Source organism: Lissotriton vulgaris, chromosome 2_1 (genome assembly GCF_964263255.1).
Source record: "Lissotriton vulgaris chromosome 2_1, aLisVul1.2, whole genome shotgun sequence".
NCBI classification, from domain to species: Eukaryota; Metazoa; Chordata; class Amphibia; order Caudata; family Salamandridae; genus Lissotriton; species Lissotriton vulgaris.
This window is the reverse complement of record NC_141687.1, coordinates 1,015,107,655-1,015,133,193: the sequence shown is the minus strand read 5'-3', so window position 1 is coordinate 1,015,133,193 and position 25,539 is coordinate 1,015,107,655. Positions and strand designations below refer to the sequence as shown.

The 25,539-nt window shown below is 42.0% G+C and overlaps 1 protein-coding gene across 2 annotated transcripts in view; it reads right to left on the bottom strand.

The window, feature by feature from the left end:
- Positions 1 to 25,539, bottom strand: part of FAP (fibroblast activation protein alpha) — an 830,211-nt gene that overhangs the window by 440,430 nt on the left and 364,242 nt on the right. For both annotated transcript variants that reach the window (XM_086956603.1, XM_086956604.1), the window contains exons 13-14: positions 12,554 to 12,658; positions 12,399 to 12,469 (exon numbers count right to left, since the gene is read on the bottom strand). In XM_086956603.1, the coding sequence (XP_086812729.1) occupies positions 12,399 to 12,469; positions 12,554 to 12,658 (176 nt within the window). The remainder of the gene's footprint in view (positions 1 to 12,398; positions 12,470 to 12,553; positions 12,659 to 25,539) is intronic.

Here is a 25,539-nt window from a genome sequence, read left to right as displayed (position 1 = left end):
ACATAGAAGCTCTTTATACGAGCATTGAGCACTCCACTGGTCTAAAAGCTTTGGAATATTTTCTAAGTACCAGACCAGCAAACTGCTACAACCACAACAAAATGTTGGTGGACTTGGTCGAGTGGAGTCTCTATCACAACTTTTTTATGTTTGGGAGGGATGTTTATTTGCAACGGAGGGGGGTGGCCATGGGGGCCTGCTTCTCCCCTAGCTATGCGTGCTTGCACGTAGGCTATTGGGAGAAGCGGGTCCTCATGGGGGAACATCAGGCCATCTTTTCTAAATGTGTGGAACAATGGGTCAGATTTATTGACGATGTGTTTTTAATCTGGAGGGGTGATGAAGCCAGTGCGTTGGATTTTATAACAATGTTAAACACCAATGAATACAATCTAAAATTCACGCACCATATCAGTAAAACATCAGTTAATTTTTTGGATGTAAAAGTTTACCCCAAAAACAACCGGTTGGCAACCACCCTGTACAGAAAAGAAACAGCGGGCAACTCCACATTGCACGCCAGTAGTGCCCATCCGAAACATACCATAGATAACATTCCACATGGTGAGCTACTCAGGATTAAGAGAATCTGTAGTGTGGCAGAAGAAAGGGACAAATGTATAGAAGAATCCATCAGCAGATTTAAGGCCAGGGGATACCAAGACAAAACCCTTAAAACAGCAGTTACAAAAATCCAACAAGTAACCAGGGAATCCCTTCTGTCCCAAAATAAAAAGATTCTGAATGAAAAGGAACACTTTGAAAGTTCTGATATTAGGTTCCTTACAGCTTTCAGTTATCAGGACAGAAAAATAAGATCTATCCTCACGAGAAATTGGCCAATTCTGCAAACAGATGGAGTTCTAGCCGGAGATCTTCCAGCCAATCCAATCATTACGTTTAGGAGGGGACCCTCCTTACGTAGCCATGTCTCCAACCCTTTCCCAGAACTTAATACACAACCTACCCGATTACCACCCAGAAATTGGTTTTTCAAGTGTAACAGCTGTCGGGCATGTAAGTTCGGGATAAATACATGTTCATATTCTACTCCATTCAGTCCAACTCCCCTACAAATCAAGGGGAATTATAACTGTAGGACCGAATATGCAGTCTATGTCCTGACCTGTACTTGCGGCCTGAGGTACATTGGAAGTACCCGACCAGCAGTACATGGCAGGATATTACAACACTTGCGTGCAATTGTTAACAACGACAATGCTTATCCTGTCGCCAGGCATTTCAGACAAGTTCATAACAACAACTTGGAATGCTTGAATTATTTTGTGTTAACATCAGTTGCACAACCAAGAAGAGGGGGAGACAGAGACAAACTTCTGCGCCAGATGGAATCTAGAATGATATTAGAGCTTGACACTAAGGTTCCTAATGGACTTAACACCACGGAGGATCTCTATCATTTTCTTTAATTGATTTGTGAGTTTTTCCATTTGTCAAATTTCACACCCATTACTGACCCTTGTGTAGTCTCTTACTTTATGGTTGTGCTGTTATAGTTCCTTGTCCTTCTCCCTTCCCTGTGGCCCTCACTCTTTCCCTCATTGTCGATTCCAGTCTATCTTTCTTTCCTTCCCTTTTCTATATATATTTTGCACTGGGGTTCACTCAAATTGAAATGGATTAGTTTATGTTCCACCTTGAGTTTAACACGTGGCACTATGGTGTTATCAGCACATTTAGAACATTTGACATAGAGATCTACCAGACGGGGTGTTAGTCAAGGAAAGTAATAGGGCTGCCATCGCTTTTTGATGTCCCTTACAATTTATTTAGGATAAACAGGGTTGCCATCATTTTAAGATGTCCCTGCAGGATTGACAACAGTATTTTTTGGTCTTTACGGTTCTTGTATTTATATTGCGATTTTGCACAGAGTATATATGTTTACAGATCTTGTCTCTTTTAATGTGTATATAGGATATAACATTTTTATGATATAACAATTAATTTTGTATTGAAATTTTTTAAGTATTTATACTTTTATAACTAAAAATGCCTATTTTGCACAAGATGTAAAGACCTACAATTTGCACAATATAGCACCTTGCACTTTGCACTTTATATGAGAGACTGTTTTAGACCATAATCATGCATTTATGCAGATACAATCCTGTGTTACATTATCTATATTGTAAATGAATTACCAAATTGATTTTTGGGTATTCAAAACAAGAGGACTTTTCAATATAGCAGCCATACTCCAGAAGATGTATAACCCAAACCGTAATAGTAACTCTTCTATGTTTTTTACTATCACATGGTGTGCACTAGCAATTTAAAAAACCAGGCATGTAGGGTAATCTGTGACTGTGAACAAGGGCAACTGCCCGAAACGCGTCAGTCTCATATGCTGCCTTTGCCTTAAGAAAATAAAAAGAACTTGCCTTGATTTTGGGACTCGTGTCGTTTTCTGGGTCTGGGGCTCCAGATTTCAGTCTTCGTGCTTTGCCTGTATATATATATATATATATATATATATATATATATATATATATATATATATATATATATATATATATATATATATATATATATATATATATATATATATATATAACATTTCTATGGCAACATGAAAACCCTCATTGTGTTCCTTTGCAAATTAAATGTTTTAAGTGTTAACACTTTATTCCAATCAAGATGACTTCAGGTGTGCCATACTTTTGTCATAAGTAAGACTGTTAGCGCTCTAGTTGTTCTTTAGAACACTCTGGGACATTCTGTCACTGGGCTATAGTTGGGCTACATCTGGCTGATATTTGGGCTACATTTGTTTTTTTTTGTCTCTGGTGGCCATCTTTGGGCTACATTGGGCTACATTGGTCTACATTGGGCTACATTGGGCTACATTTGGGCTCTAACATATATATAGCCCAATGTAGCCCAATATATATTTTTCAAAGTTAATCTTCGTAAAAACCACTGGAGCATATATCTTGAGACATAGCAAAGGCACATCGGGCTACCAGTCCCTACAATTTTGCCAAGTTTTGTGGAAATCCATTCAGCCGTTCGAGCTAAAAGTGAGTCCAACCGCCCTATGGAAAACTCAATGTTAAAAACACGTTTTGGGACCCCCCTTTTTTCTCGGCCCCCGCTTGACGAACCCCCCCCCCCCCCAAACTTTCAGGGGACGCTCAGAAACAAAATGTGCCATTTTCCTGAAAATTTCAGCCAATTCCGTCCATCAATGCCAAAGTTATTATTCAACATAGAATTTTCAGAAATCCCTATTCAAAAAAATCCTAACTATATATACCTACTGGCGACCGCCAGTAGGTAATATATATATATATATATATATATATATATATATATATATATATATATATATATATATATATATATATATATATATATATGTATATATATCTCTCTAAAAGTAGCTCCTCTCGTCAGATAATGCCAGTGCTCTCTCACGGTGCGGTGTTCCACGGTAGAGCCAAACCGTTGAATATACACCACAAATCCCTTCAGCAAGGAAAGGAAGAATCGGGTCTCACTCATGTCTGGAAAAGTTTGCAATTTTTTTCATTTTATTTTGTATTATAAGTTCATAGTTAAGGTCTAGGCAGGCGATTTTCGCGTTTCGGTCTTAGCATAAGACCTTGGTCACGATCAAGATGGCAATTGACAAAACCAGTACTAGTACTTTTGAATTTACTGATGTCATTTCCTGTCTCATTTTTTATGTTAACCTGTAAGGAGTATGGGAGATGTAGTCCTTATAAATTATTTCCTGTATTAACTGTGCACAGTGAAAAAGACAAATACTAAATCAAACAATGAAAGTGAATTATTTACATATGAAACCAAAAAGAAAAATCTTGTTCATTTAATCCTCAACATCATTAAATGATTTAGAAATGTTCACTTTTTATATAGGCCAATATTCTATCAGTTCCTTATCATTAATTCAATTTTCAATAAATTAATTGTTTTCTTTTGTTTTTAAATTCCTTTTTCCAACCCCTCCAGTGGGCCTAGATGTTCTTTTTTATTATACCATCCAGTGGGTATTTCTTGGCCAATGATCACTATTATTTTGTTTCATATGTGTTGGTGTGAAAGTGTACTTTTTTATTTACATCATAGATAATTCATTTCAGATTTACGAGGGAAGCTGTGCAAGGAATGGAGAAGTTCCTAATATGGACCACATTTTATTTCTAGATAAATTTACATCTCTTCGATTTGATTCAATCTATTCGGTGTGAGAGTTCTTAAATTAAGGATGTGGCATGATTCTTTTTGCCACAATAATTTTTCTGTATTTCCACTGAGAATGGTTTGTGGCACTGACTCTATTCCATAGAATTTCAAGGTTTTACAATCACTTGCATGACACTGCTCCTTGTGTTTTTGCCACTGTATTAATTTTGTCCTTGTTTATCGTGGCTCGGACGTGTTCTAGTATTCTTTTTTTGAGTTTGCATATGGTGCTTCCAACATATTTTAACGAACACAGGCATTCAATCACATACACCATTGGCTTTTACAGGTTAATTAGATTTCTGATTTTCCAGATTTTGTTTTTAGCTAATCTGATTTCTGTGGTTAGTTTTGCAATTTGGCACCCCTTGCAGTTATGGCATTTTACAAAGTCCTGAGTTTTTAGCCATTGGTTACTTTTTTGATTGTTTCCTTTGTAGTGGCAATGAATCAGTTGATCCTTTAAATTTCTTGCTCTCCGATATGTAATATTCGGATGTTTGCCACAAATTTTCCCACAGTGTTATCCACTGGAAGTATTTTCCAATCCTTTCAAAGGTTGGATGGTATTTCTTTTGATTCCTTTGAGAAATCCATTATTAGCCCTATTGGTTCTGTTCTCCGGTGCTCATGACGAGCTCAGCTCGCCATGGCCCGTGGAACGCTCAGGTGCGGGGAGAATTCCCCATGCTATGCTGAATGTTCCACAGGATCCAATGCACCTGTGACGAGCTCAGCTCGTCATGAGCACAGGAGCGCCGTGCCTCATGACGAGCTGAGCTCGTCATGAGCATGCAGGCGCTGTGCGTGCCCCCCTCCCCCCAGCACAGCGGGGAAATAACCCCCGCAGCGAAGGGGTTAACATTCTGAGTTCAGGCATTCTAAACTCGTTTTTCTGCCTCGTTCCCTGGGTCAGTTAGGATTATAAGATGTGATAATCAAACTGTCCATTCTGGCCTATGGGAACAGGTAGCCTTCCAATATTAAAAAACAAAATTGGCTGCAATTCACTATCCGGACGTGCCACATACATTAGGGCATGTCCTACATTTCACATACAATGCACCCGGCCGATAAGGGTGACTAACATGTAGAAAAAGGAAGGTTTAGGGACTGACAAGCGGGTGCACTTGCCAAGTCGACATGGCAGTCCCAGACTGCACACAGGCTCTGCAATGGCAGGCCTGAGCCATATTTTACAAGCTGTTCTGTGGGTGGCACAATCAGTGCAGGAAACCCACCAGCAGCATTTGATTTACAGGCCCTGGCCACTCATGGGCACTGTGCTAGGGTCTGACAAGTAAATCAAATAAGCCAATCATGGAGTCACTAATCCATTACTGGAATTTACAAAAGAGAGCATAGGCACTTTAGCCCTGATCAGCAGTGAAAAAGTGCCCAGAGTCATAAAACCACAAACAGGTCAGAAAAAATACAGGAGGAAGACAAAAAATTCTGGGATGACCCTGCAAAAAGGGCCACGTCCAACAATTCCCCTTTGTATACATTTGTTGCAAAATTACATCTGAAATGCATTTTCCTTGTTCGAGGCGATACAAGACAGTTGTGAAGACTTCGGTGGTCACGAATACCGAGTGTTTTTGACGAAGTGTTAAACACATATTTAGATATGTTTTACATAAAGTTTGAGTCCACTGTTTAGAAAGATATTGATTTAACTTTCCCCTTTGTATATATTTGTCGGAAAAAGGTGTATCTAAAATGCATTTTCCTTATTCACATCAAAAACGGACAGTCATGATGACATCGGTAACTGCCACAATTGGGCCTTTATTCAGAGGTGTAAAACACATATATGCTCTCCTTTTACAGTATTTTAGACTCTAGGGGTTTATTAGTGCACTGTTTAAAATCATATTTTTTAGGGAGTTTGTATAAAAGCCATCTTTAAAACCGATTTTCCATTTTCGCCATGAGGCTGGGTGCCGCGATGATATCGGTTGCTGTGTTCACCGAGAATACGTCACGAAATGAAAGAACAAAAGCAGACATTTAATAGCCACCACTACATACAAAACGTATAACTTTAAAATGTATTATAACCAACACACTAAACACATTCTCTATAATAGCTTGTATAACTCCCTTAATATCTCTATAACACAGTGTATTACTCTTTCAATGCAGTCTGTGACTGCCTACATCACTGTATCAGTAAGTCTCTCATTAACTGTATAAGTATTTCTGTGGATCAGCGAGACAGTGTATCAGTCTATCAATGGTTATATGACGAACTGCGTGACTGTCTAAGTGCATCTATGACTAGGTGCAACAGTGTTTCAATGGATTAGTTGCATGATTCTCTCAGTTGATCTGTGAGTAGGTGCATGAGTGCATCTGAGCATTTGAAACTAAGCATATTGCTGCCTGACTGGATCTGTGAGTCAATACATGTGTGTCTAAGTGAATGTCTGAGAGGGTGAGTGAGTGCGTGCATGACTGTCCGAGTGGATCTGTGAGTGAGTGCATGAGTCTCTCAGTGGGTCAATAACTGGTAGTGTGAGTGTCTGAGTGGTTCTGTGGTTGGGTGCATGTGTATCTGATTGGGGCTGTGAGTGGGTGCATCAGTCGCTGAGTGTATCATTGACTGGGTGCATAAGTCTCTGAGTGAATCTGTGTGTGGATGTATGATTGAGGGAATCTGTGAGTGGGTGTGTAAGTGTCTCAAAGGGGTCTTTGAGTAAAGGCATACGTCTCTGAGTAAGAGAGTCAATGGATGCATACATGAGTTTCTGGGTGGGTCTGTGACAGCGAGTGTCTGGGTGGGTCTGTGAGTGGATGCATGAATCTTTGAGTGGGTGGGTGAGTGGGTGCATGTATATCACTGGGAGGGCAAGATGGCTGGAGCTCCATAGAGCTCCGTGTGGCTTGGGGGTGTCGGGGCTCAATCTCCTATCCTCTGACTTGACTGACGACCCAGTGTGTCAGAACACAGTACCTTTCCCACCTTCCCAGCACTGTCCGCTTTGCGGAAATGCTGACTGCATTATGGCCTGTAGTCCGACTGACCATTGTGAGACTGCCATCTTAAAAGTATCAAAACGCGCCAGATGAATTACCAAACGGAGAGCGCATCCATAGCGCTTCCGAACACCAAAATACTTGACTTCATCCGGAACGATGGAGGTAATCAGCAGATTTATGCCACAGTGGTGAGGACTGCCGTAGATCAGACTCCGGACCAGCGGCCACCATCGGTGAGGGCAAAGGTGGTGGGCCCGTTGTGGGGGCGATGCAGAGGACCGGCTGCGGCATCTGGAGGGCGGCGGAGCACTGAAGACACCCAGGGAGCCAAGACTGCGCTGGAGGTGAGCCTGGCAGGGGTCCTCCACCCAGTAACACCACACAGAGTGGCAGAGGTGACTCTGAGCATAGTGGAAGACTTGTGAGCCACAGAAACTCCCGTTTGCCCCTATTGCAGAAGAGGAGAGACACAGTCGGTGATTGATGGAGGTGACGGGCACATTAAATGCCGTAGTAGAGAGGCCTGCACCCGAGGCTCTGAAAGCTCCTGATCGTGCCCTGAACAGGTGAGTGAAGAGACGATCTAGAGGTCGAAATTGCCAAAGATGGAGATAAAACAAAACAATTGGACCTACGAGAGCAGATGATGAAACGCTTGAAGAATTATGAAGGAAAGATCAGGCAGAGGAAGAAAGAAAAATTTGAGCGCGATGAGCAAGGTAGAGTAATCACATTTGCCAAAAGGTACGATGCGCCACGAAGAGCCCTGCAAGATAAATCAAAGGCACAACCCGTGGTACGACCAGAAACCTCAGAGTCTGAGGTCACGAGCCCTGAACAATCGGGAAATAAAAATGCGGGTATACCAGGGGCTTCAAATAGATCCCTTTTTCAAGACGAATTCCGTGTGGTGCGTCAATCGTACCGAAAGATCCGGGGCAAACCGCCAGACCAAGGAAGCGCAGGCCAACGAGGAGGGGCGGCCAATGGCGTAAAAGGGCGGCAGTCACCACCTGTCACCAGGAGCAAGAAGAAATTCTTCAAACGCAGATAAAGAGTAGCGAGACTGGAGGTGAGACTCTAACTATAATTAATTTGACCCCACGAGTATTAACAACTGCTGAGGATGAAGTCTTGAAATTGGGCTTCACGTTTTGTCCTCAAAAAAACCTAGAATACACACAGACTCGGATAGACCTTTTTAAGTTCACTAGGAAACTTAAACTTCATAAGTTCTTTAAACTGAAGCCCAAACAAGAGAGTAAGAAAACGAGAGAGCAGTATGTGGCATCAGATGTTTTGGTGGAAAGGGACTTACCCGGTATGCAGATAATGGAAGACCTTCTACAAGAAGGTGGGACATTGAACACCCAACAGGCAATTGGAGGGGTAGTTGTTATAGCTCAAAGTAATGTAGAGACTCCATTTAAACCGGCATCAACCTTTTTGCCACAAATGCCGAATGATATAATTGACACTTTCTCGGAGACTATCACGAAGGAACTTATGAAAATGAGATGTAAGGAGCAGGGACGAGGCAAGAAAAGATATAATTTTAACTACGCACAATCTCAAGCTATAGAGAGTATTAGAAGTGACAAATCGATTGTGTGTAAGCCCTCTGATAAGGGCGGGAATGTAGTGCTTCAGACGTATGAAGCATACAATAAGGAAGCCTGAGACAACTGTCCGATAAGTCTTTTTATGAGAAATCAAAATAAAATGTGTGTATCTTGAAAGCATCAACAAGTGTCATGCAATGTAGAAAAGTTGGTATGAGAGGGGGATGATTGTTACAGAGGAGTATTTGTTTCTAAGAACTCTTAACCCCATAACACCGTGTTTTTATCATCTGTCCAAAGTCTACAAGGACATAATTACACCACCAGGTAGGCCGATTGTTTCTTAACAATCAAGTCTCCTGGAACATATCTCCGTCTATATTGATCATTTTCTGTTTGAATTTGTATTGCAATTGAGGTCATATGTGAAAGACACTAAGGATTTTCTGAAAATCATAGAGAATGTACAATGGCAGGATGGTGACCATATGATTGTCCTAGATATAACTAGCTTATATACATGCATTGCACATCATGATGGAATGAAGGCTGTGAAATACTTTCTGCAGAACAGGCCAGCTAAATTCAAACATCATAATGATATCGTGCTGGAATTTTTAGACTTTTGTCTGTATCATAACATCTTTTTATACCAAGGTCAATATTAGCACCAAACCTCTAGGACCGCGATGGGCACCTGCTTCGCTCCCAGCTACGCAAATTTATTTGTGGGTTGGTGGGAGGAGCAGGTGGCCGGGGCGGTAGATAACAGCGTTTGGACACAGAGGATAGTAGCATGGCATAGGTACATTGATGACCTGTTCATCATTTGGAGAGGGTCTTCAGAGAGTGCCGGGGAGTACATTGTGAAACTAAATACTAATGATTTAAATTTGAAATGTAGTGCAGATATAAGCTTGTCCTCAGTACATTTTTTGGACCTGGAGGTGTGTGCAACAGATGGTACCCTTTATACCAAATTGTTTTGGAAACCAACCGCCGGTAATTCTATATTACATGCGCAGAGTAGTCATCCAGCGAAACTGTTACAGAGCATCCCCTATGGGGAGCTCTTACGTATCAAAAGGAATGACACAAGAGAAGTAGACTTTGAAAGACATGCAGTGGAATGTATAGATAGATTCAGAGCACGGGGATATGAGGAATCTACACTCCAGAATGCATTGAGTAGAGTGAGTAAAATCTCTAGGAGCCATCTGTTAAAGGAAAAGACCAAAGTAGCAGATGAAAACAAGTTTCGCATTTTCACCACATTCTCAGAGGATATGGGAACCTTGAGGCAAATAAAAAAAAAAAAAATGGAACCTTTTAAAATTGGATCCAGTCATAGGTATGGATATACCGAGACAACCGCTACTTACGTTCAGAAGAGCTAGGTCATTAAGAGACTCCCTTACCAGCAGTTATCAAAAAAAAGAGGTGCCGAACCCATTTGCTAATACAATGCAGGGCTTTTACCCATGCTGTAAATGCATGGCTTGCTCTGCAAGCAAAAGGGTCCTGACATATAAGATTCCAGGTTCGGATAAACCCAAGAAAATAAAAAAATTCCTAACGTGCAGTACACCATACACTGTCTACTGCTAGGTCTGCCCCTGTGGACTCCAATATATTGGGAGTACCATCCATGAAACAAAAAAGAGGGTTCTGGAACACACCAGGGCCATAAAAAACTGTGATATGAATTATACGGTAGCACGTCACTTTCAAAAAGAACACAATAGTGATAGGAACCTTTTGTCTTTCTTTGCATTAGACCATGTTCCATCACACACCAGGGGAGGAGACAGGGTGATGACATTAAGGAGGTTAGAGTTGAGGTACATTATCGACCTACAAACTAAACACCGTGAAGGTCTCAACACACATGAGGAGTTGGCAATACACTTGGGGAACTGAGAGAACAGCCTAAGGCATTGAAATGTAATCAACATGAAATGTATTTATTCTGTAGGGTTTGGAATACACACGCATAGTTGGGGAGGATTTGCCCATTCAGGGCTTTTTGAAAGTTTTCGCCATATACGATGTGACTAACGAAATTTATAAAGCACAATTTCAAATGTAAACTTACTCATCTGTGGGTTGAATGTGTTTATAAATGAAAAATGGTTGCACCGATAAACGGATGTATTGTGTTCGACATGGTAAAGACATGTTTAAATATGGCGATTGTATATTTGGACATATAGTCCTCTTTCTATGCATGTGGTTTGTCGGAATCAAAATGACATAAAAATGGCCGTTTTAGGCGCGCCAAATTACCATCGACAAAGGCGAATGCCGAAACGCGATTGGCGACTGTGAGTTCACAATAAAAATCTTGAACTCGCCCCTGGAGAGTGCTTTCTCTTTCTTCATTACGAGGCAAGTGTGGAGCTAATACATATATATATATATATATATATATATATATATATACACACATATATATATAGACATATATATATTTATTTTTTACTTTCAATTTTCACATGACATTTTTTTGTTGCCAAATGTAGAGCTTAGTGTGCTCAAGAAATCAAATAAAAATCTATGGGGTGATTTACCCTGAAGTTCCCACAAATCCTGGATTCGCAGTATGCTACCTGGACTGTCAAATTCCATTAGTGACTGTAAATGTTCATGTTTAAGTTTAACCGAGATGCACAAAACATTTAGGCCCTGATAACATATACTGCAGTTTACCCGTGCTGGTGGACCAACTACCACCTACTCGTCGGACCGACCGCCCTATTAGGAGTAGGCCAGTCAGACCACCTCATGTCCACTGCAAGTCCTCTACCACCAACAGGATCATGGATACCACGATGACGACAGTCAGGAAAGCAGGGGGATGGCGGCGGTGTTGATGCAGGCATCACTGCCAGAATTGCTAGTTGCATTTTTGATGACTTTTCTATGACGGGAACCGTGCCATGGAAAGGTCACCTGAAAGGCTGGTAAGGGGCCCCAAACAGGGACCCCAGGCGTTGTAGCCCATTATAAGTGTGACTGGGGGCACATGTTGTGACCCCCCCATGCCTGCACTGTCATGCAAGCACTGTGTGCTATGCACAACATGGTGCATGTCCACAGTGCGTGAACAACAGTGCAGGTGCTGTAGTACAATGACAATACCTACAGGCTCATTCGGTGCGCCTAACAATGCCACTACCTTAAGACCACCATCGGCACACCACCGGCCTGATGGTCATTCCCAGATCCAGCTGTGAGGATGTTGCCTGTTTGACGACAATTCTAACGTCTGTCGCAATCGTGCCCTTAATTACCGGACTGAGATCTTATTTTTTAGTTGTACTACATGTGCCTAAAAAGGGGGCCTCTGTAGATTCGACGGCTAACATAAAGGTACAATATTTGCTTGGCAATACTTGGTCACATGCTCTAATTTTGTTCTTTTGCTTTGAAAAATAATCAATTCTTCACTGTGTTATTACCACGGTTTCTCTCTTACTTAATCATTTCCATACAGAGAACATGATGCAGATGTCTATGAATTAAAAATGAAATTGTGTAGTATGTCTGAAAAAAAGTATATATTTATTAATAAAAAGAAATGTTAGTAAATGATTTTATCAAATGCATAATACCTACATTGCATCATCTGTAACCATGAAAATGTATATTGCTTCCCATTTTCCACTGGTAAGTTGTACAGCATCCTCCTAAAACAAAAAATATTGGGCAATGTAAGACTGTTCATTTTGAAACTATAATCTGAATGTAAGAGTTTTATGATTGGATCATACCACAGAATTGTTGATATAATGGATATGTTTGTATCCCGTCTTGTCACTGAAAATTTTGTAGTATGATAAACCATCCGAAGTAAACACTGGAAGCGAAGGGAAGAACTGAAACAAAAGAAGAAATCACGATGTTTAGTTAGCTAAAGTATACAAATGTTGATTGCTTGGCATTTTAAGCAGACTAGCGTTCTAGACAGTTACATTTTCCTTTTAGGACTTAGCTACAGACAAGCAGACCTTTTGCTTCCGATACATAACATATACTTTTTTAGAGGTTGGTAATATATGTATGTATGTACATTCGTATATGAAGGCAGCGGAGGGCTGTATATGATCAAAGGCAACGGAGAAAGCATTTTTTATCAATTAGAAATTTGGTATAATTAGCTACATTTACGTCAGTTTAACTCAGCCTGCTTGCACTGACATCCATTTTAAAGCTGCTGAAGAAAAAGTGTTTCTTTTATTTTTCATGAAGGAACTTTCACATTCACGTTTCTAGCTGGTGAGTTTTCTTTTTTAGGAAGTAAAATAAATATATTTCACTTTCATGTTGTTGCAGAAGTTGCACGATAAAATGTATTGATCTGTGTTTCTGAAGAAGGAGGCTGTGTTCAGATGTATCAGACAAGTAACATTATCAATGCTTATTCTCAGGCCACACTGTGCTTAATTCTTGCTTAAACAGCTTATCATGGTGTTCGCTTCAAAATTGCAATGTAATTGTCCTTGTTTGTAGGCTTAATGGTGCTCAATAATTATTAATGATGTAGGTGTTTCATAAATGTGGTTTATTTCGTATAATGCAAGTTACCCAATGGCGATCTTTGTTAGTACAGCCCTATCATGCTGAATATTACCAAGTTCAGTGTGTGGTTTATCACTGTCTGAAACGAAAAAAAATTGCCCTTTCTCGGATGTGTGCAAGAACTTCTCTGCCTGTCCAGCCGAGTAGTCTCCACAGACCTTTTGGCTCTCTCCTCAGAGAAGGACTTCATGTTGGTCCTCTTGCTGATTTACACATCGACTTTCCTTGACTTATGAGTTGGGAAGATTTATGCTGGTTCTTTGCGGAACTATTTATTAGTTGTAGCTATTTACTTACTTTTGGAGACAACCTTATGTATTACCCCTTGCAAAATGTATGTTAGGATGCATTACTGATGATGATTTGAATATGACTGACTTACTATTTTTGATTTCTATAATGATCCTTAACTTTTGAATAAATCTTTATGGTTTTAACTTTGAAATGTGTGCTGAGAAGGATTTTTTTATTTGCACAAAGGCACTCTTCCTTTGGGACTTGGCCCAGATTTTGTGCATCAACCCTTTTAATTTAAGTGTTGAGGCAAGCTTAAAGTCATGAGATATATGAAAAGGAAGCTGAGTTGTGGATGGTTAATGCATTGTGACATAGTATTCTTTAAAGAAGTGAGTCTTCAATTTTTTTTAAATTGTAGCAGCATTTGGGTGGTCCTGATGGACAAGGGGATGCTATTTCAGGTCATGGGTGCATAGACTATAAAGGCCTGTAGTCATGGTTTCTTTTCTTTTCTTTTTTACATTTCTTAGTCTACACTTGGTGTCCTTGCTGTGGTTGTGCTGGGACTACCAGAGATGGTGACGTTGTCTGCAGGATAACCAGGGTTGCCGTTTGTGATGGCTTTGTAAAGGATGCAGCTGGTTTATGAGATGATGTGGGATGAAAAGGGGAGCCAATTGAGTTTGATCAGGATGGAGGTGATATGAACCATATTTCTTCAGGACCTGGTTGAGATGTGCTGTGGTGTTTAGGATGTGTCTTAGGGATGCTAGTGTAGAGTCTAGGAGGTCATGGACTAGAGCATTACCACCATCCAGATGAGAAAGAACAAGTGCGTGAACAGCAGTTCTAAAGTCGCTTTGTGGAAGGAATAGTTTGGCTTTCTTTAGAAGCGATAGCTGGTACCTGGCCATCTGTGTGTTTTTGACAATGTGTTCTTTGATGGAGAGGTTGGTGTCCATGGTGAGTCCAAGTAATCGGGCATTCAGTGAGAGTTGTAGTTCAAATCCATCAAGGTTCATGTTATTGAGCCAGGTTTCTATGGTAGCTTGTTTGTTGTTCTTAGAAAATAATAGGAATTCTTTCTTGGTTGGGTAAAGGTGTACCAATACACTCCTACTCTTAAGACGGGGTTAGGCTACGTTACCATAGATGTCTAGGCACTTGAATCACCATTAAAAATATACATGACATCAATTCGAATAGTTTGGTTTTTAAGCTTTGGGAGTCTCAACAAAAATATCCCTAGATTACATTTTAATTCTTTATATCTTTATTATAAGTATATTAATTCATTCAAGTACATATATAAAATCATTTATGAAACATATTTAAGGAAAGACAGTTTTTACAGTAAAAGGTACAACAAACACATAAAAAGACTGAAAAATTACCCGAGTAGACTCAACATACATCCTTAGACATTAAAAAGTTTGTAAGAGTGAATCAATTGTAATGTGTGGAGTATCTACTTTACACTGAAACTGGCCTCATAAAACATTATATCTTTCAAACTCTTCTCTTATAGCTTTTTACTTTTAAATCATACATCGATTAGTAGTCCATAATTTCGGCTGCTTCACTTTAGTCCTTTATCAGGATGGAACACATAATATACGTCTCATAACATCCTGTTTTGATGTTTCTACAATACAAAAACATTTAATCATTTTTATAAATGATGCATGTTGAAAATTACTTATGAATAATGAATATCAAAAATTACCCACACGGAAAGTAAATAAACTTTACACAAATTCAGAAACCATTTATCAATGTAAACATTACCATAACAGGATGTTATGACATCTGTATATATTTATATAGCAAGAGTGCGCAGTGTTTCCTAAGCAGTAATTTTCACTTTGATAAGTACTCAACAATATACTGGCAGACACAAGAGAGACACAAGAGAGTGGTAACTGGGCTATATTCCATACTAAAATGCTTACTAATGGCATCTGTCATGATCATTATTAAGGCTAGTGGGTTCAGATGTGTTACTTATTCAGATGTTGTGAGGTGTTCAACTTAGAGATCCTCAATTCATCTTACGGAAAGGGTTTTTCTTGTTTAAACACCTTGAACGCTACCACACTACAGGTAATGTGACAGGGGATTGAGGTCTAAATATGTCTAGGGGACAACTGTAGCTACTGCAGCCACTGACCAATGAGCCACCAAACATTATTCTTTCACAGCACATTAGCAAAGAAAGTGCTAATTAGCAGTAACTTTTAGGCTGGCAAAATATGAGGTTTCTGATGACTGAATTTCATATGTGCACCTTAATAACATGTCTGAACTCCTCCCTTTGCTTTTATAAACAAAGCTACCAGAGTGAAGCAGTGTTTCAGAGGGAAAACTTTCTTATGCAAATATTCTACTACAGGAGCTAGTAACTTGTTGAGCGCCAGAAGAGAGAATGTTTGCCTAAATTGAAGGACATGAAATTAGAAATGAGCCTTTGCCATAGAAACTGCAGGAACATATATATACGTACCTTTGACCATATGTATTTGTGTGATGCAATAATATTAATGAGATATGGTCCACTAAAGGTATTGAAGGTGCATTGATTGTGTGTTTTGACATATGTGTGTGTGTATATAGTGATTGTAGACCTTAAGCTGACATTCGAAATATTTAAAAGTAACGTGAAAGTTGTTTTTCTGCATGGTTTTCTCCTCTGAAGGTGCAGACTAAAGGCATTCATTAGTTAGTGAAAATCACATTGTATTTCAGAGATAGACAGGTGAGGAAGAACTGGCAAGGTTGAATTATTTTAATGAAGAACAAAGGGAGTGTTACCAGTTGGTACTATCAGACGAAGGGAGGAATCCAAGGAAGCCTTGGAAGCCAAGACTGGAATATGGGAGTAGCGTTTGAGGTGCCATGGTCTTTTTTGGGAAGTACTATGATGTATGTACGGTCATATTTATTGAATGTTGTTTGTGCATTTTAATTAGTGAACTTACTTTGGGTTTGGTCAGATTCCCCTTTAGACCAGGAGAGGTACAGTCCTCTCTTGTCATCTCTTATTGTGTGGCTTTACAGCTGCAACAGAGATCCTTATCTGCCCTTTGCTGTTGAGGACCAATATTGTACATCACTTTGGTCTTCCACTGATAATTTTGTGCTTTTATAGTATGCTTTTCAGATGTATTTATATTAGTCTGGCTTTGAGGTTGTAATAAACCTTTTAACTTCACAATACTGGCTCAGACTGCTGTTATGTGATCCTAATGGTCACACTGTACCTTAAAATACACATTTACTAACCCCTTTTCCTCTCATGCTATCAAGGTCTACTGACCAGCATTAAATAGGAAGAACCGGGCTACAGCATTCTCAACAATTGTGGAGAGAAAGTCCACTCTCCTCAACCCCCTGTAGTTACATATACTGTCAACATCTGTCATTTGGTCACGCTCTCAGTAGCGGTCGCTCCCCACGCTCCCTGCTCTCCTGTGGTATCGTTTGGCTGTACTCTTTGCTTTGCTCTGCGCATTTAAAAACTGCTGGCTGGTGTATGTTATAGCACTGTACCTCACTTAAGCATTGTTGATTAATTAATTAATTGTAGCGCTGTACCTCACTTAAGCATTGTTGATTTATTTGTGCAGTCCCAGTTTGTAGCGCTCGCTGTGAAGCTTTGACCTTTGACTGTAATTTGTATTGCTCGTTTTGTGCATTGACAATAGTAGCGCTCACATCACAGATTGTTATACCTCATCAATACTCTTTGTGCCCCGTCCTGTTCTGGTTTCACTTTTGCTGCCATTTTGTTGTTGTTGTGCCTCGGAGCCCGTCCTCTCCACCCCACTCCCGCCTCCCAGCTGCTCCTCCCTCCCACTGACTGCATAGCCTTGCCCCGTCCCCAGAAGCGCTGTGACCGTCCTGACGCTCTCAGTAGCGGTCGCTCCCCACGCTCCCTGCTCTCCTGTGGTATTGTTTGGCTGCACTCTTTGCTTTGCTCTGCGCATTTAAAAACTGCTGGCTGCTGTATGTTATAGCGCTGTACCTCACTTAAGCATTGTTGATTAATTAATTAATTGTAGCGCTGTACCTCACTTAAGCATTGTTGATTTATTTGTGCAGTCCCCGTTTGTAGCGCTCGCTTTGAAGCTTTGACCTTTGACTGTAATTTGTATTGCTCGTTTTGTGCATTGACAATAGTAGTGCTCACATCACAGATTGTTATACCTCATCAATACTCTTTGTGCCCCATCCTGTTCTGGTTTCACTTTTGCTGCCATTTTGTTGTTGTTGTGCCTCGGAGCCCGTCCTCTCCACCCCGCTCCCGCCTCCCAGCTGCTCCTCCCTCGCCCCCCCCCACTCTCCACTTATGACAGATGCATTTGCGCGCAGCATTCACGCGCAGCGGTCGCGCCCTATGCGCGCCGAAGGTGCGCCAAAGGTAAGCCTGTCTACGCCCATCCGCGCCTGGACCGCGCCCAGCGCCAGACCCCCTGGTCCTCGCAAATCCCACTCCACCCGCATAACGTACGATGCTGCTTCCCTCTCGGCACTCAACCCCGGCCGACTCCAAGACTGCTACCAAGCCGCCCCTGGACACACCCACGGACCCTTCACCTGCCACTCCTGCAAACTCGACTGCATCAAGACCCACACCAAATCCACAGACTCCAAACAGAGCTCCGACTCTAACCACCTTAAGTGCATCCTACTCAACACCCTCTCGGTCCACAGACACGCCATTGAACTTTGGAACCTACTCGGCACCACATCACCGGACGTCGCCTTCCTTACAGAAACCTCATCAGCTCCCGACATCGCCATAGCCATCCCGGACGGCTACAAGATCATCCGAAAGGACCGCACCATCTGAACAGGAGGAGGCATCACCATTGTACATAAGAATTCCATCCGCATCACGACCAGCTCAGACGATAACCTCGCAGCCGTTGAACACCTTCACTTCCAGATCCACACCGACCCCAAAGCCACACTCAGAGGCACCCTCATCTACAGACCACCAGGACCCCGCACTCGATTCAGCGAAGACATCACTGACTTCATCAGCCCACACGCCCTCTAATCTGAGGACTACATTCTACTGGGAGACCTCAACTTCCACCTGGAAAAGAAAAATGACAGCAACACCACCACCCTCCTGGATAACTTGGCCAATCTCGGACTAATACAACTTGTTGATACCCCCACCCACCATGCCGGGCAAACGCTCGACCCAATTTTCACCTCCAGCAAGCACATCTCCTTCAACCACACCACAGCTCTCCATTGGACAGACCACAGCTGCGTTCACTTCAACTACAAAAGGACCACGACCCACAACCTCCCACAACCAATTCCCCGAAGAAACTGGAACAAAATTACCACCGACCAGCTCTTCACTTCGCTTCACAAAAACCCTCCTGCCAAATCATCGGACCCAAACCAGGCTGCCACCAACCTCACACAATGGATCACCCACAGCGCCGACGAACTAGCACCCTTGAAAAACCATCAAATCAAGCAAAGTAACAAAAAAGCCCCCTGATTCAACGATGACCTTAAGACATCCAAGAAGTTCTGTCGTACCCTCGAGAAAGCCTGGGGAAAAAACCCAACCACTGACAACCTGACCACCTTCAAGAACGCCACCCGCAAACACCACCAACTGATCCGATCCACCAAGAAATCAGCATTCAAGGATCGAATTGACAACAACGCCCACAACAGCAAGGAACTATTCAACATCGTCAAAGAATTTACCAACCCCACCGCCGGCACCAACGACATCACCCCATCCCAAGACCTCTGCGACTCCCTAGCCTCTTTCTTCCACAACAAAATCGCCTACATACATAACAGCTTTGAAAACCAGTCCGGAGACCAGTCCACTCCACCCACCCCCGAACCAAATCCCCCCTCTAAAAACCTTTGCGCCTGGAACCCAATCACCACTGAGGACACCATCCGCCTGATGAACACCATCCACTCAGGATCGCCTACCGACCCATGTCCCCACCACATTTTCAACAAAGCAAACTCCATCATCGCACCCCATCTTTGAGACGTCATCAACTGCTCCCTCAACTCCGCTACCTTCCCGGAAAGCTGGAAACACGCCGAACTCAGCGCCCTTCTGAAGAAACCCACAGCAGACCCCACTGAACTTAAGAACTACCGTCCCATCTCGCTCCTCCCATTCCCTGCAAAAGTCATTGAGAAAGCCGTCAACAATCAGCTTGCCACCTTCCTCGAATCCAACAAATCCCTCGACCCCTCACAGTCCGGCTTCCGAGCCAAACACAGCACCAAAACCGCACTCATCGCAGCAACAGACGACATTCGAACACTTCTGCACAACGGAGAAACAGTTGCCCTCATCCTACTTGACCTCTCCGCAGCCTTCGACACAGTCTGTCATAGCACCCTCATACAACGCCTCAGCAACGTTGGAATACAAGGAAAAGCATTGGACTGGATCATTTCGTTCCTCGCCGGAAGAACACAAAGAGTCCGACTCCCCCCTTTTCAGATCAGAAGCCACCGAAGTCATCTGCGGCGTACCTCAAGGATCATCACTCAGTCCCACCCTCTTCAACGTATACATGAGTCCCCTCGCATCCATCGCGCGCCAACACAACCTCAACATCATCTCCTACGCCGACGACACCCAGCTGATCCTCTCCCTCACCAAAGACCCAAACACCGCCAAAACCAACTTATTCGAAGGAATGAAAAATGTTGCCGAGTGGATGAAGGACAGCCGTCTAAAACCGAACTCGGACAAAACGTAAGTCCTAATCTTAGGCTCATCCCCCTCTGCTTGGGATGACTCATGGTGGCTACAGGCCCTGGGAATAGCACCCATACCAACGGACCACGCACGCAACCTGGGCTTCATCCTGGACTCCTCCCTCTCGATGACCAGACAAGTCAATGCCGTTTCCTCATCATGCTTCAACATCCTACGCATGCTCCAAAAAATATTACGCTGGATACCCACCGAAACAAGAAAAACGGTCACCCACGCACTAGTCACAAGCCGACTGGATTACGGCAACACCCTTTACGCCGGAACCACAGCCAAACTACAGAAAAAACTCCAACGCATCCAAAACGTCTCAGACAAACTCATACTAGACATCCCCCGCCAAGCTCACATTTATGGTCACCTGAAAGACCTCCACTGGCTCCCCGTCAACAAGAGGATAACGTTCCGACTCCTCACCCACGCTCACAAAGCCCTCTACGACCTAGGACCCGAATGCCTCAACACACGCCTGTCCTTTTACTCCCCCACCCGCCAACTTCGTTCGTCCAATCAGGCCCTTGCCGCTATTCCGCGCATCAACAGATCCACCATGGGGGGAAGATCCTTCTCCTACTTAGCGGCCAAAACCTGGAATTCTCTCCCCACCCACCTCCGCCTTACACAGAACTACCTCTCCTTCAGAAAGCAACTTAAAACTTGGATATTCGATAAATAAAGTACCCCCCACCCCCCCCTCCCCTCCCTCAAGCGCCTTGAGACCCTCTGGGTGAGTAGTGCGCTATACAAATTTCTGAACTTGAACTTGAACTTGGTCAGGGAGGATTACTGGATGATTTTCTAGTCCACTGCTAATGAGGACCTAGGGGCACACCATTCTTCAATAGCTGCCGATTGCAAAGCACTTTTTCTGCTGTTTATGGACACATGGAATGAGTAATTGAGGTTGTGTATACTCTTGGATTCGTTTTATTGTGCAAGACAGGTTGTATGTACGAATTTTACATCTGATATAAGGGTTCAAAATGAAATGACGGAGTATTTTTGTATAATATTAAAAGAAAATTACATGCATCTTCATAGCAGCGTGTCTCAATATGTAAAGTGTTTATATGGTCATATTAACCATCTATAAGCTACCTAAGCAAAAACGATATGTTATGCACAATATCTGCAAGGCAGAAAATAGTTATGGCTATCATACTTCCTGTTATTTAGAGTTAAATGCGCAGTCAAGTTTTTTTAACTGATATTAGTTGGGAATGTAAGGATTTACAGAGTTTGAAGGAAAGGGTTGATGTTAAAGAGGCATGCACTGAGCTATGCTTATCAAGTATGACTAGGGACCATGTACATGCCCCAATTAAAGACGAAAAGCAAAAACATACAGGACTTTTAAAGGGCAAAAAATGTATTCAATCATGTAAGGATATTTTTACTGCCTAAGGAACCACCTACCTAATTTCGAAAGCTAACCTTAGGTATATGTGTTTTCCTTCAAACAACATGGTTGCAAGATCAGGTGGTTGGTATTTTAATTAGAAGAACTTTCTAGACACAGATTATTAAATTGCAACTCTTTGATAACTTTCTCTTTTATATCTATCTCAATATAGCAGTCATTTTTTTAAATTGCTTCATTATAGTGTGTTCAGACAACAGCATTTCTGCTCTCAGAGTCTTTAAGCAAAATTACAGCTATTTCATATAACGTAGGATCATGGAAAAAATTAAAAGCACCGGTTCCTTTAAGACTGTAAATGCGTTAGCATCAGAAATGCAATATCACAATGCAGTTTTAGTAACATTCCAAAAGAGCACAATCTGTTGCCTTCAATTAGTTCAGTTCTATAAATACTATCATTAAATGAAATTGATGTCAGCTGTAATGGTCAATTACCTCCAACAGTGTCAGTGTGTTCTGATTTGATATTTACACAAATTGAAAAAAGAAATAGATTTCTTCTATTAATATTGTTAAGAATAAAAAAATGAAGGAATGACTTATCAACAGAAGGTCTGAAGAGGGGAAGAAATTAAGGTTTGAACGAACAATGCAGTGGAGAGAGTGTAATCTGGTAGAAGGGTGCAAGTAATGGAAATAGAAAGAAATGGGGAGGAAATGAAAAAAAATATATAACCATGAAAGTAAAGAAGGAAGGATTATTTCTACCCTGCTGCACATAGTATTTCGGTTTGGATTCATGAGTTTATCAGTGGCGGATGGTGACATTTGAAAGTGGTGAGGTGAAAAAGTTGCAGATTAATGCCTGGCCGCCATAAGGGTGGATTGTAGCAGGGGAGAGGGGGGTCGGGTTATCCCCTCGAGAAAATGTTGAAAAAAGAGTGGGCACTATGCACGTCGAAGAAGAGCACATGTTCAGAACTCTCTTTGGCAGTGTCATGTCCATCAGCCCTTTGGCACAGCTTGTGCATTCGCATTCTGGGCACAGTGTGCAGGTTGAACTTCTGCGCTCAGGGAACGTGTTCTAAATGGATGGCACCTTCAAAGCAGGAAACATTACCTGATCACTAGACTGCTACTGTGGAGTACTGGAACCAAAATGCAGCTTGCCAACCCATGCCATCCTATGCTAGATTATTGGGATAGGCACCCACCAAGCAGCTGTACCTGAAAGAAGTGACTTTAACATCTTACACCTGTCTATCTGTAAAATACATGAGTTATACAGACAGTGGTCGGTGTGCAGCAGTTCAAGCTGCAAAGGATAGGTGGTAAACCCATGGTCACAAGTGCATCAAAGGCAAGACTGGGATTTGCTTTCCCAAAGTTTACAAACTACAACCCGAGCCCATATGTCATGATTGCCACCACTGCATGCCCATTCCATCAAACCCCGCCAGCCATCTGTTTTTAGGCCGATTGTTTATATAGTTTCGTAGGAACAGAAGTGCCAGTTGAGGTTTTTGCAGACCACTGTTTTATTCAGGCTGCAAGCCTTTTATCAGAACATAAGCACGGGACAAAATCCCAGCCTTGCCCTTGTAATGTAATGTAATGTAATGTAATGTAAAATTTTATTTATATCGCGCAGCAATCGCTCCAATGGAGCATCTAGGCGCTACCTCCGGCAAATTACCAGATTACTTGATGCAGACGCTGCTCTTGTAATCAGCAGCAAGGCTAAAGACTTCACAAAAGGACTGTGGAAAGATATCTTAAATTCATTTAACACTTTACATCTGGAATATAATCGGGTCCCCCGAACAGCTTCATTAGTTCTAGAGGGAAGTGAACAAGTAATCTGCAATAGGGAGCAGACAGTACGTTGTTGGCAATGTAAACATGCACGTCCGAAATGAGTCTGCACTGGGTGGGTTTTACATCCGTGCGTCGAGCAGTGACATGGAAGCTGAAACTGAATGTGTCTCTTTAAAGGATCATGTTGATGGGTGGAAAAAATATAGTGAAGAGAATACTCTGTCAACTGTGGAGCTCGGAGGCGGTAGGTGCAATCCTGATTTTTTGCAGGATTGTGGTTATGGTGAATTGCTTCATCACTCCGAGTATACATTTCCTCATTCCCTTAAGTACCAACATTTGAATTTTTTAGATATGGGCACACCTATTATGCAGTATGGAACTTGCTCAAAAATGTTCTGAGGGGCTTTTAAATGTACTTTAGAAATGCAAGGTGCTTCTATGATGGTGAATAATCTGGTGGGAGATGCTGCCGTTGGGGTATCAATAGCTTTGACCAAAGACATCCTGATCTCTTTAATAATTAAATTAACCTTCCAAGCTTTATTATTATGTATGCAACAAGGATTTTCATTGTCAGGTATCCATGTTTCTGATTCTGAAACTTCAGATTGTTGTAGAAAAATGCTTATGTGAAAGTTCAGGGAGAGTTTTGAAGCAAGTACCCCACAGCTAACCTCCAACCTCATCTTTTATTACCCTAAAGAAGGGACTGAAAACATACTTATTGGCCCAACAAGAATAGTTCAAATTAGCCAGCATTCAGGGCTCTACTCAAGAAACCTTTCTGTGCCTTTCAAGCGTCTGGTGAGCTGTAAGAGATATCCCCTGTCTCTGATTGTAAGTTGAAAGTCACAGCGATTCCCAACAAAACTAACATGCACAATTCTTCAAAGTCACTTTTAGGACTATATGTACAATGAGTTGGCAGGGAGAGGTGTTAGTCTATCTGGCTTAACGCCTCTCTCCGCCACTTCTGAAACGCAAGGCTGGATCCTATTTACAAGAATGTGGTGCCGCCTTGCATTTCCCTTGCAATGGCACTAAGTTTAGCAAGTTAACGCTAACGCAGCCAGTGCAAGGGTGCAAGCGTGCAGGGGGGGATTGTTTATGTGTAGGAAGATGTCCCTTCCTTCACATAAATTATCCTAAAATGCCATTCTGTCACTGCCATGTGTGCTGCTTCATGCAGCACACATGAAAATCACAAAATTGCATTTTTAGAAGAATTTTTTATGTACAGGAAGGGACACCTTCCTGTAAAGTGCTGCACAAGGCAGCACACTTGGCACACAAGGCACACGTGGCATTTCTCCTGGTTTCGCCAACTTAAGACCAGGATTTTCCTGGTCTTAAGTTTGGCACTGCCTCCTATGTACGCCACCCTTGAACATAGGGGACAGCGTCAAATACAATGGGTGTTGCAGTGGAACGCCCACCACTACACCCACTACACGCCCCTTTCACGCTAACCCTAGCTCGAAAGGTGGCCTTATGTACAAGGCAGCGTTAAGCCACGCTAAGTGGCTAAATGCTGCCTTGTAAATAAGCCACAGCCCCTATGGCCACCACAACGTCGATAAAAGTGACGCTGTGCTGGTGTTAGGGGCTTGTACATATGCCCCCTTAGTTTCAAACTCTCGGCTCTCCAGTGAAGCAATCGTGTGAGATCAGAGTAGGGAACAGTTGTGAAGGCTATTGAAACCCTGGAGTTATTTCGCAACATTAAGTGCTGAACATTTTCTTACTTAATGAAACATCTCATTCTGTTTTTAATTCCGATTTTTAAGCGATATAATTATGTTTTTGTCAGCATTCACTGACTACAAAGATACTGGAGATATTTCCATTTAATAGGCATCGACTGTTCACAAAAAGTTCAAATGCAACGGTGGCCGATGAAGGTACTTACTACAAATGCATGTAGAAGTATTCATGAGAAAGGCTATGGGCATGCCTTTCTAGAATGGGAA